The following is a 12,222-nucleotide window of genomic DNA, read 5'->3' on the forward strand; positions in this document are numbered from 1 at the left end:
CCATATATATAGGAATTTGTTACTCTGCCACACCAGGTGTGCAGGTTATCATGAGCACTGCCTATGTGACGGTGCATGATTGGTCAGCCTTTTTTTAAAAAAAACAAAACAAAAAATTTTGTGTGGTTGTGGGCGTGTCACGTAGGCAGACGCTCACAGGTGTGCAGGAAAAGAATATGCAGGGTATCATTGCTCATTGTGTATATATATATATATATATATATATATATATATATATATATGTATATATATATATATAACAATTATTCTTATTGTTGCAACATTTGGAACCAAAACTAAAAGACAAGTATTTTTTAAAATGTTTTGCTTTTCTTTTTTTTTTTGGGAAAGTGCTACCTCATCATAACAATTTCAATAGTCACTCAACTATTTTATTTTTTAAAATAAATTAAATTAAATTGAGGATAATTTTTAAAAATTCATGAAACCAAAAGATTTACCATCCTATTTCAACATTTTTTTTCCCAACATCGAAATATATAATTGAAATGGTTTAGAGTCGGTAACTTCGATAGGTTAACCTAAGCATATTTAAATTTGTTTTTAAAAAAAATCCATTCTGCAAAAGAAAAATACAAGAAAAATAGTGAAGGGTAAAGTAAAAAAAAAAGTAGTTGGTCAATCAAACTAATCCTTGTATACTCGGATATTTGAAAATCGAAGTCAAATGTCATTGCGTACATACTTGGATTTCTTTCTTTGCTTTTGTTGAACTTACCTAGCTTTGTTCGATGGGCTTCAAAGTCAAACTAGACCAATGTAAAAAGGGCCATTATCAAATGTTTGATCCTTTTGTTTTTAAAATATTAATCCTCAGCCCGATTCACTGTATAAATTAATATTTCACGAAATGGAAAAGACAAATCAAAATTTCAAATTTTATATATATATATATATATATATATATATATATATATATATATATATATATATATATATATATGTATATTTCAAATTCATAACTTGCTCATCCATGTAAAAAAATGTTAATTTTAATGTAGTTGAAATAAAAACAAGATGATTGTCGTTTCAAATTCATAGTTCAAATCAACACATATCATATCCTTCTTTCCAAGCGGAGCCTAAGGGTATTTGGTTTGAAACATACAGGTTTGAGATCACTCAAAACTATTCAACTATATCTGCATGAAAAAATTGACACATTCCAAATCCTTCTGCACAAACACCACTTAGATGATCAGTTACCAGCTTATGGTTGATGTGAATAATGGCCTCGTGACTGGATGAACTACCAGAAACAAATTTTTTGTTCAGATACAAGGTTAAGGAGATGATGTAGAGGAAGAGGGAGCTAGTGATTCACTGTGATGCTCCTTGAGTACAGCAGCGAGTGACTCCGGGTTGAGACCCATCTCACAAAGCGCTATCAAAATTGATAGAGTATGGCGATCGAGCCCAGTTTCAAGAATGTTCGACATGTGGAACACCAAGTCCAGCGACTCTCGTGCAGTTCGTGCAGCTTCTGGGTCCATTTTCTTCATAAAAATATAATTTTCATCAGGGTAACAAAAAATTGAAATAAAAATAACAAAAAGAAGATTTATTTGGGTACATGATTGACACTACATCTCATACGTTATCATCTCCAAGAAAGGAGTGGGAAAAAACAAAGCAGCAGCAGTAGCAGTTCAGCCAAGCCCAGAGAGCCAATGCATTACATTATATGCAAAGAACAAGAAGGTGAAAATTCAATTGCTTCGCAACTTGGCACATGAAACAAATTATCACTGAAAGAGAAATGTGGCTATAATTGAATAAAAGTGGTGCTGCTTTAATTTGAATACTCCCACCCAAAAATCTTCCCTTTTCAACCCCAGTATATCTTCATGGAGATTGCATATGAACAACATACCCATTGAAATACCTAAATTTAAAGACATTATTTACAGGTAAAGCAGGATTTAAAAACCGAATTTCACCAAGAATTCAAGATCAATTTGGCTCACCCGTGGATAGATATCTCATAGAAGAACATAAGTCTAACCTATGAATAGAAATTTACGAACCCTAACCCCCAAATTAGCCAGCCAATCAATATGGGTTGTTTGGCTACTTGTGAAGATTGTATCTTCAAAAAAATAACCCAGTTTTTTTTAAAAAATGACATCATCACGATTCACCACAGTTCCCATATTCACATCGTCGTATAACCATCCCAACAAGCAAACTGAAAAATTATAAAGGAAGTCTAGCTCAAGAACACAACATTCAAATTCTTAATCAAAATCCCTAAATCTTAGAAACTAAACACATAGACAGTAGCATTTTAAAGATCATAAAACACAAATAAAAAAAGTTGCGAATTTAACCTCACCCCATAATCCCAAACCCTAACATCGACAATCAACACCAATCAAATTCTTAAACCCAATCATCATACAAGACAAAAATCATAAATACTTAAAATTAAACAATGATAAAAATGATTTAGTTAATAAATGACAAAGAAGAAGGAATAGCAGGAATACCATTCACTTCAATGGAAGACTCTCCCCCCCGTTTCACTCCTGGCCAGTGGAAGAGACTTTGAATTGATAAACTTAGGCGATCTCTATCCCATTATCTTATGTTAATGTCGTATTAATTTTAAAATAATATAATTCTTATATCAAATATAAAATTCATCTTCAACTCATCAATATTAAACTCTACATTAAAAAAAATATTCTCGAAATATTTTCTATTATTTTATTAACAACAAATAATTTATTTCACAAAATATTTATAAACACAATAATTAAAACATCACTAATATCTAAAATCATTTCTATATTAAAATTCATTATATACATTAATGAATTAAAATATTAATTAAATATATTTTTATAATACTTTAAAAAATTTTAATATTTAATATTAATTTTAAATACTTAAACTTATTACTTAATTAAATGTAATTAACTAATCATTCAAAAAAAGAAATTTTTTTAAACAACGCTATTACAATAAAAAACAATTATAAAAATAAAAAAAAAGAAAAAAAAAACAACGCCTATAACAAATTTCTATTTTGGTGTCAAGTATAACGCTGGTTGGAGCAATTAACTCTGCACCAAAATGGTGTTTCAGAGTTGGAGTTGCTCTTACATCTTTTACACTTTGTTAAATCAATAAAATTATTTTTAGTTTTTTTCCTCAATAAAATTTTATTATTATTATTATTATTATTATTATAGTAGAACGCTCCATAAAATACCGCTTTAAATTATTCTGGATGAAGTCCTGATTAAAGTTACAAATATACCCTTTATACATGTATGAAGTTACAAATATACCCTTCATATATATATTTAATAAAAATAAATTTTATTACTGTTTGATATCCTCTTAGCATGTTTAGTATTAAAAAAGAGCATGCTAGAGTAATTATCACGAGATCTAGATTTGCAAACGGTAAGTATCAAGCCCACTTGGACTTTTCTTACATATATCGATAGCGTCATCATTAAGTCGATAGATGGATATTTGCCAAGCAAAACCCACGAAAAACCCATTCCCCGTATAAGATGACTCCATTGGTCCCCATCTCCACAAACTTTAATTACACACACACAAGAATAATAATAATAATACATAAAAAAAATTTGTGAGATGCTCTCACATATCAATTTTGTGGGTCGAATATCTTATTTGGGTCATGCATGAAAAATTATTACTTTTTATGGTAAGATTTTTACCTTTTATTGTGAATATATATAAGATTGATTTCGTGTGATCGTCTCACAAGAGACCTTCTCATAACAATAATAATATAATTTTTTGACGATGTTACACCCAACGAAATAAGAAAATATATATATTAGTTCAAACAATATATATTTCGTTACTGGCCATCAATTCAATTATTATCTATAATAAAGAATGATAAAATTTTATGGATATGAGTTGGCACAGGTTGTATTGTTTTTATATTTTAATTTCTTATTGCCTTTTCTATTGTTTTCCTGGCTCTCGTTTCGAAATTCAGATTCAAACCTGTGTATAAAGTTCCAAGCAGTAGGGCCACTGCCACTTTCTTGTTTTATCATTTTTTTTAAGATGAGTGAAAGTTTTAAGAGAAAAATAAAAAGAAAAATTATTATTAATTTTAACACACGTAGTTTTAAAATTCTATACGTTTTAATATATTGGTTTCTTTTATAAAAATTTCAAATTACGTAAAAATTCAGATTATAGAAGTTAATATGTATATGAATTTCTTCTTTTTTTTTCCAGCATTGAAATTCTTTAATTATGCGCATACAATCTTATATATATCTTTATTTTTCTTGAATTAAGGGAAATATTTATGCATTTTTTTTAATTTTTTTTTCAAATATCACAAAAGTTCAATAGTGATGCCAGTGGAGCAGAGTAGACTAGTATCTATCTTCCATATAATATCTCCATCTGCAACAGTACAAAAAGTGCCTCAAAAATCAAAATTCAATATCGAATCATTGGGCACATTTAATTATCAATTAAGATATTTAAACTATATCATAGAGTTATGTCACAAAGGCAATATAAACCACAAATTAGTGTTTCTCGTCTTTCTGTCTACACATACAGTTACAATCATGGTGTCTCAGCTGCAGCCATGGCCAATCTTCGTAATCATCTGTGCATTGCAGATGTATTTGGGGGCTGTAGAATCCCATTTAAAATTAAACGGTGATAAGATAGTTAGTCTACCCGGCCAACCAACGGTTAATTTTCAGCAATATTCAGGTTATATTACCATCGATGAAGTGCAGAAAAGAGCATTCTTTTACTACTTTGTGGAGGCTGAAACTGAGCCAGATTCAAAGCCTCTTGTTCTTTGGTTAAATGGAGGTAAATTACGCTCTGTCTGTGTTTTGATGCGTGCATTTTTGTTTCTTGAAAAACAGAGTGGATCCCAGAAAGATAGTTGATCCATGTGATGGGAAAAGCAGAAAGAGTTGGTGAAAATGGGGCGGTGAAATCTGTATTTTCGAGAAAAATTATACTAAAAATTGAGTGTACATGGATGTTTGCCTTTTCACCAATTCGATGCGTCATTGACGCGGTTACTGCTATTAGTTGTCTATGGATATCATGCGAGTGTTGCAAGAAAACTTGAAAATAGGGAACCCAAATTAGATCCTCCTAGTGAACATGTCGTATCTGTAGCCCGTTTAACAAAAATGATTAAACCAAATTGGCCGACTTTACCGAACACTTTTCATGCATCCATTCATAGAGAGAATGCGAGGCATCCGATTATCGGGTATAGGCGTTCTTGGATTTGATAAGATGCAATCTTTTTTATATTTCAGGGCCTGGATGCTCCTCTCTGGGAGCGGGGGCTTTCAGTGAGCATGGACCCTTTAAGCCAAGTGGCAACATCTTGGTGAAAAATGACTATAGCTGGAATAAGGGTAACGCTTTTTCTTCAACTTATTCCATATAAAATGTGTTTTCCGGATTTCTTTACCAAATTTTTTACACCCCTTAGCTATTGCAATGAAACATTTTTATGTGTATTTACAGAGGCAAACATGATATACTTGGAATCACCTGCCGGGGTTGGCTTCTCTTATTCTACCAATAAATCCTACTATAAATCTGTGGATGACGAAATGACAGGTTCCGTTTACTTGAAAACTACTAGAAAACAGATGACATTTTAATTTGCAATGAACAAGTATAGGAGTCCTTTTAAATGAACGTTTGCTCTTGTTTAGCTAAAGACAACCTTGTTTTCCTCGAAAACTGGTTCGATAAATTCCCGGAATACAAGAACAGAGATTTTTACATCTCAGGGGAAAGTTATGCTGGTATGTTTCTCTTGATAGGGATGTTTATGAAAAATGAAGCTGCTTTTTGTAAGTTCAATTTGAAATAAAGAAGTTGATTCTCACCAGGGCATTATGTTCCACAACTAGCCAACCTCATTGTACAATCTAAAGCGGAGATCAATCTTAAAGGAATTGCTGTGAGTAATAACAATAAATACGTCAATTATTTCGTTGAAATCATGAAAAATTTAATGGTGAACTATAGTATTTAAGTTGACTTCTTGATTATCTTGCGATTACTATCAGATAGGAAATCCACTTCTTGAATTCAATACTGATTTCAACTCGAGGGCTGAATACTTGTGGTCACATGGACTGATATCTGATGCTGCATATCATGAATTTACATTTGTTTGCAACTATTCACAAATCAGAAGGCAGTATCAGAACGGAGCTCTTACACCTGTCTGCTCTCGGGTTATAAGACTTGTTTCTGCGGAGATCGGAAAATTCATTGATTCTTACGATGTTACACTCGATGTCTGTTTGTCATCTGTTCTCGGGCAATCCAAGGTTCTAAATCAACTGGTGAGTGATGTTGTCACGTTGCTCCTCCTTGCATTCTTTTATCATTTAGTTTTTGCTAGTGTGTTCTTGGATTAATTGTTGTAAGATAAGTATTTGCATAAAAAGTCGAATTTTTTTTTAAAAAAAATTGTTGTTAATTTAACTAGAATGGTTTTATGTTGGATTGTTGTTAGCAGCAAGATGAACCCAAGATTGATGTGTGCGTAGAAGATGAAACAGACGTGTACTTGAACAGAAAAGATGTGCAGAAAGCTTTCCATGCGAACCTTATTGGAGTCGACAAGTGGAGCATTTGTAGCGAGTAAATCTCATCTTTTCTCAAATTACATAAAGCCCAGATCCTAAACTTTATTAACCCTTATTTACATTTCGTGAATCGAAGTGACTAAAGAACTACGAATTCGTTCAATATTTGCGCTTTCAATGCAATATCTTGGTTGCAGTGTTCTACATTATGATTTCCAGTGTCTGGAGAAGCCGACAATCGGTATTCTAGGTTCTCTTGTCAAGTCCAAGATTCGTGTATTAGTTTACAGGTGAGTTTTGAATGTTAGTTATAGTCGTTCCACCGCTTTCTTTCAGTTACCTAATGGTTAATTTACTTGGAAAATTCTCAGTGGCGACCAAGATTCGGTTCTCCCACTAACCGGAACTCGGACTCTGGTTAACAACCTGGCAAAAGAAATGGGATTGAACACAACGGTGTCATACGGTGCCTGGTTTGAGGGAAGACAGGTTGATTCAACTTACGCATGACATTAAATCAAATTAAGAATATGGATACAACCACATGCGAGTTAAGCTTGAGTTATTTGATTTGGAACTGCGAATTTTTCCCGAATATTTCTCCATGCTCGTCCATTTTCTCCCATTTCTCTACAATTCTTGAATCTACAGAATTGATATTTGAAAAACTTGCAAGGACACGTAGAGAACATGGATATCTCACATGTTTAACAACTTGATGGGAACTATTGGGTATTTGACAGGTTGGTGGATGGACGCAAATATATGGAGACTTCTTATCATTTGCTACCATAAGAGGAGCTTCTCATGAAGCACCGTATTCCCAACCCAAGAGATCGCTGGTTCTGTTCGGTTCATTTGTTCGAGGCCAGCCACTTCCTCGAGTTAATAGAGTTGTCATCGAGACATACCCATAGCGACACAGAAAATACTTCTCAGTCGACGAAATTGGCATTAATTGGTTCCGGAGAAGATGGATGACATGCATCTAAATGTATGGTTCCCGGATTTCAGCTTACTTTCAAATTTCCACGTCACAAACTAAAGTTTTCCAGCCATAACTCCGGATTGCATTTTTGTTTCGAAAATCAATTCAAACACCTCAATTAATCTCAAAAACATTTGCACTGAGTTCCTGAGAATCAGTTCGATAGTATTATAATTCACGATAACGGAAAATTGTTTCACAAAATAATCCCCCAATCTCCATCAAAATCATTGTCAGACAAAATGGTAACTAACGTAAAATTTAAACCAAGTATGGTTCTCTGCGGTGAAACCTAAGGGTGACACTGAATTACTCGTGCAGAGTTCCCAGGATGTCATCATCTCGATACAAATGATACCTGAAAAATCAAGAGCGAAATCAGTCCACACAACCAGCCTAGCACAACTGTAACAAGCTCAAATGGCATCTATACAACCGATCAAAACAGGTAATGAACAAAAATTATTACTTTCAAGAAAAACAATCCTTATATCTGTGTTAAAGCTCTTCCATTCCAGAAAAAATCGAACAGAAAATCTGTCCAATTCGATGCTTAAAAAGATTTAACTTGAACCGCTGTCATTACTCATTAGATACGAGATTCAGTGTGATGGTGAGCTATCAAATGTGGCACAACAATTGAAATATAATGCTTAGTCTGCTTTTCCAGTTAAAATTTCAACAAGTTTATACCAAACTAGTTTCATATACCCAGTACCCGTGGCACAAACAAGCTGACCACTTTGTTCAGGTAACAAAAACAAGAAGAAAAACGCATGACAAGAAAATTACAATGCATGATCCCCATCAAACAAGAATCAACCGAGATAAAATACTTACGCTGTTTCACCAAGCTTCACTTCAGTTCCTCCGTATTCCGGTAGCAAAACAGTATCTCCTTCCTTCAAACTCACGGGGATCAGCTTTCCTTCCAGATCACGACATCCGGGGCCAACAGCCACAACTTTTCCAGAGTTCAGCTGAATCATCAAAAAAATCATATCAGCAAATACAGTAACTAAATCTAGGAATCAACAACTACAAAAAGCTTCATTCTGAAAACCAATGTTTGGGCTCTGCACGGAGTTAGGAAAAAGGAAAAAACTGCTTCACCAAAGCATCTACAGTTCATTTTTATAATAGCCAAACAAGCACCATTAACCTCTATTCTGGTTTTTTTCCATCTCCTTCTTTTTCTTACCATTTCCCCAATATCAGCCTGGTCTATATCACCAGACATTTTGCTATAATTTTCCTAACAATTATAACCGAGTTCCTCTAAATCAGACAAAACCCAGAAACCAAATGAAGTAAATTTAGTTTAATACAAATTAAAAAACTAAAATAGACACCATAAAAAGAAGGGAATGTGAAGAGGGGGAAAGTGGAGAAATTACCTTAGATGTCTTCTCAGGAAGAAGAATACCCGCATTGGTTTTTGAAGGGGGGGTGATTTTTTCAACTAAAACGCGGTTCAGGAGTGGTAACAGGCGCTTCGCCATTGTTTTTTCTCGAGGAACAATAATCAAGAAGATATGGTGGAAAAAGAGAGAAACAGGACTAGGGTTTTGGGTTTGGGAGAAATGTATATATCAACATAGGAGAAGAAAATTCTGGAACTATCTGGCGAAATTACCACAATGACATCCGCATCGAAAGAGCGTCATATGCTTGCCACTAATTTGATTATTTTAAATATAATTAATCATACTCTATTATATTAATTAATATTATAAATTTTTATCCGTGATTAATCAACATTTTTTACATGATATTTATTATATTATATTATATTTTATCTATACTAATATGATAAAGTTATTATTAGAAAAAAAAGACATTTTGAAAATTATAGATTAAACTTTAAAAATACACTAACATAATATGATTATAAAGTTTTCAGACTTTACGAAGTAAATAAAAAATACATATATATAATCACTAGTGTTGTATAGGAATGTGGGTCATATGTCTTGGGTTAAAGTGTGAAACAAACTAATTGTTTGATAAACTAAATAACAATATTTGGTCTTCCAGCAAGGGCCCAATCCAACTGCGGATCTTTCCCGAGAGCCCAATCCATCATTGTATTCTATTTCTATCTATACGAATGTGTTTCTTTCTTTCTTTTTCTTTTTCTTTTTAATAGAAAAATCTATATTAAATTTAAATAAAAAATTTAAATCAGCCAATATTCGTAAACTTTTTACTAGAGAGAGAGACAGTGATAAAAAAAAAATTTAATTAGATTACAATTTTCTGGTTTTTCAACCGATCGTATAATGAATAAAATGTCAAAAAATAAAAAAAGTTTATATATAAAAAAATATTTTGTAAAAAGTGAAGAACATTATAACTTCTATATATTTTTTCTTGTGGATAACGATGAAGTTTTCCCATTAAAATTAAAGCAATTTGTAAATGCCATAAGCTTCCTTCCTAGTCGCCATCCATTCACCTTAACACACTTTTCCAGGCTTTGTCAAACATGGTGGGTCAGTCCGATGGAAGAAACAAATCAAATTAAAATTCGTATACATTATTGAACTAAATAAATTATTTATATAGGACAAATGAATATTCTTAAATGACCGACCATTACATATTTTTTATTGCAATATTTTGCTACAAATTTTCTTGGTTCAATGAAATACTAATTTTAATCATCTCTCTTGTCGGAATTATCGAATTTAACTTATAGGAGGAAAAAGAAATAAAGACAACATCATTAATTTGTACCAAATAAAATAATTGCTTTAATAGTTTTAATATCAGTGTCCCTTATTTGTCCTAGTCTTTTGTCAAATGATGAACACGACCATTACGAAATTTAGGCACCACAAAAGTCAAGTAAAGTTTATATTAGATATTTCATTTAATGTATACTTATTAGGCACACAATCCTAAACCCAAATGTAAAATAAAAAAATACTCATTCAAAACACGATATATATATATATATATATATATATACATATATATATATATATATATGTAAAATAAAAAAATAATCATTCAAAACACGATATATATATAAAGTTACGTATATATAATATAATGTATTATTTATATAATTAAGTCGGCAGACACCCTTTCTTCCGTCCAAGTGTACGTGTGCGAGCTCGTGCAACGAATTAATTGGCTCTGAAATTAATATATAGGGAAAAAGTTTCTCAAATATATTTGGTGACATAATTTATTTTATATTATTATTATTACCATACAAATATATGGGTTTTTATTTTAATGGTATGTATCAAGTTAAAATATTAAAAATAGAAGGATAATTATATGAGTCCGAATTTTTTTTTTAAAAAAAAAGGGCAACAAAATTCATGCAATACACACACACACACACACACACAGCCCCCTGGAAAGTATTAAAACAAGTCCAAACGAAAAGCTCTAGTGCTCCACATATTTCAAGCCGTGTTAAATTCCCACTTCGAGTCTATGCATTAAACCTGAAACCAATCTTATATCTTCTGCTTCAGCCTTCAAGAATTAAGGTGTAAAAGGTGAGAGAATTAGAGAAGCTGTTTTACGTAGCGCTATTGGATCCGATTCCATATCTTATCGAGCTTGTTACCAGCAGAGAACATTTCATAGGTTTAATGGGGAAATTAGAAGCGGCCGGCTTGTGCACAATATTCCTTCTGCTGCTGATGTTGGAGAGCCCATGTTTCGTAGGTGGGGATGGTAAATTATCCAGAGATAAAAAAGGTTCTATTTCTTTCATGAATGCTGTTAAAGTACATAGAAATGGGCGCTCCAGATTAGGAGATGCAACACAAGAAAATGGAGACGTGATCTTCGGCGCCGAGAAGAGGAGAGTTCGCACAGGTCCAAATCCTCTACACAACAGATAAGTAAGTAGTCGGCGAATTAAAAAAGAAGAAAAAAAATCCAAGATTAGTCTTTTGAATGAAGAACTAATTAATTATTATCGAGTTCCTCAATATAATATTATCGATCTTATAGAGTTTTCTTGAGCTTTTTTCCATCCGATCCTTCCCTACAATTAATGCTGCATTAGGGTTTTGTTGCATTTCCTTCCCCATATTCAATTCTTTTCTAAACTGGATTCAGGCTAATTTGTATATAAAAATCATTTGAAATTGACAATTCCAATGCCATTTAATATGGTTGTTGGTGTCATGAATGAATAGTATCCATCTATAAAGTTTTGGTAGTTGTTTTCTGCTCTGCATTTCGCCATTTCCTCTTAAAGCATAAAGAAGGAATGTCTTGCGAAAAGACCTTTTCTATTTAGTCAATTCAATTGTCCAATTTCAGCATAGGAATTAATCAAGATACATAACACAGCAGAAACAATATTTCATGATACGAAAATATACGCTGGTTATCTCTATATTGTAAAACTAGCTAGTTTTCCTTAAATATATAATAAAGAAAAAATGGGTGCAGTGAGTATCAAATTCATTTGTTCTTCGATTAAAGTACGTCCAGTCACTTGCTTATTACGTTCATTTTTAAATTTAATTAATTTCCCATAAATTCATCGCTTTTATTTTTGTTTATTTTTAGATGACTGTTGGTGAAGTCAATAATCAAGATTACAAATTATAAATACAACCTGACACATTTAATACAAAA

At 32.2% G+C, this 12,222-nt stretch overlaps 2 protein-coding genes across 7 annotated transcripts; one reads left to right on the plus strand and one right to left on the minus strand.

Annotated features, from left to right (window-relative positions):
• Nucleotides 1–1,031: 1,031 nt before the first annotated feature.
• Nucleotides 1,032–9,210, minus strand: LOC140825353 (10 kDa chaperonin, mitochondrial-like). 5 transcript variants are annotated; one of them, XM_073187081.1, is made up of 3 exons: nucleotides 9,003–9,209; nucleotides 8,446–8,585; nucleotides 7,750–7,963 (listed from the first exon to the last, which is right to left on the minus strand). In XM_073187081.1, exons 1-3 carry the CDS (start codon nucleotides 9,105–9,107, stop codon nucleotides 7,915–7,917), a joined length of 294 nt encoding a protein of 97 aa, XP_073043182.1. In that variant the 5' UTR covers nucleotides 9,108–9,209; the 3' UTR covers nucleotides 7,750–7,914. The 5 variants fall into 5 exon arrangements, with proteins under 5 accessions (XP_073043181.1, XP_073043184.1, XP_073043186.1 ...); XM_073187080.1 differs by lacking the exons at nucleotides 7,750–7,963; nucleotides 8,446–8,585 and adding an exon at nucleotides 1,032–1,517 and having other exon boundaries at nucleotides 9,003–9,210; XM_073187083.1 differs by lacking the exons at nucleotides 7,750–7,963; nucleotides 8,446–8,585; nucleotides 9,003–9,209 and adding exons at nucleotides 1,032–1,517; nucleotides 2,518–2,579.
• LOC140825352 (serine carboxypeptidase-like 45) lies at nucleotides 4,539–7,748 on the plus strand. 2 transcript variants are annotated; one of them, XM_073187078.1, is made up of 10 exons: nucleotides 4,539–4,857; nucleotides 5,322–5,423; nucleotides 5,536–5,631; nucleotides 5,730–5,822; nucleotides 5,910–5,980; nucleotides 6,090–6,371; nucleotides 6,545–6,672; nucleotides 6,815–6,907; nucleotides 6,989–7,106; nucleotides 7,361–7,748. In XM_073187078.1, exons 1-10 carry the CDS (start codon nucleotides 4,602–4,604, stop codon nucleotides 7,532–7,534), a joined length of 1,413 nt encoding a protein of 470 aa, XP_073043179.1. In that variant the 5' UTR covers nucleotides 4,539–4,601; the 3' UTR covers nucleotides 7,535–7,748. The 2 variants fall into 2 exon arrangements, with proteins under 2 accessions (XP_073043179.1, XP_073043180.1); XM_073187079.1 differs by having other exon boundaries at nucleotides 6,548–6,672.
• Nucleotides 9,211–12,222: the final 3,012 nt, after the last annotated feature.

The sequence above is a fragment of the Primulina eburnea genome, chromosome 3 (genome assembly GCF_022965805.1).
Source record: "Primulina eburnea isolate SZY01 chromosome 3, ASM2296580v1, whole genome shotgun sequence".
NCBI lineage: Eukaryota > Viridiplantae > Streptophyta > Magnoliopsida > Lamiales > Gesneriaceae > Primulina > Primulina eburnea.

Coding starts and splice junctions, on each gene's coding strand:
- LOC140825352 (XM_073187078.1), top strand. CDS start 4,602: ATGGTGTCTCAGCTGCAGCCATGGCCAATCTTCGTAATCATCTGTGCA. Junction 4,858..5,321: donor TGTTCTTTGGTTAAATGGAG/GTAAATTACGCT, acceptor TTTATATTTCAG/GGCCTGGATGCTCCTCTCTG. Junction 6,908..6,988: donor ATTCGTGTATTAGTTTACAG/GTGAGTTTTGAA, acceptor GAAAATTCTCAG/TGGCGACCAAGATTCGGTTC.
- LOC140825353 (XM_073187080.1), bottom strand. CDS start 9,107: ATGGCGAAGCGCCTGTTACCACTCCTGAACCGCGTTTTAGTTGAAAAA. Junction 1,518..9,002: donor TTCCTGAGAAGACATCTAAG/GTAATTTCTCCA, acceptor ATTTTTATGAAG/AAAATGGACCCAGAAGCTGC.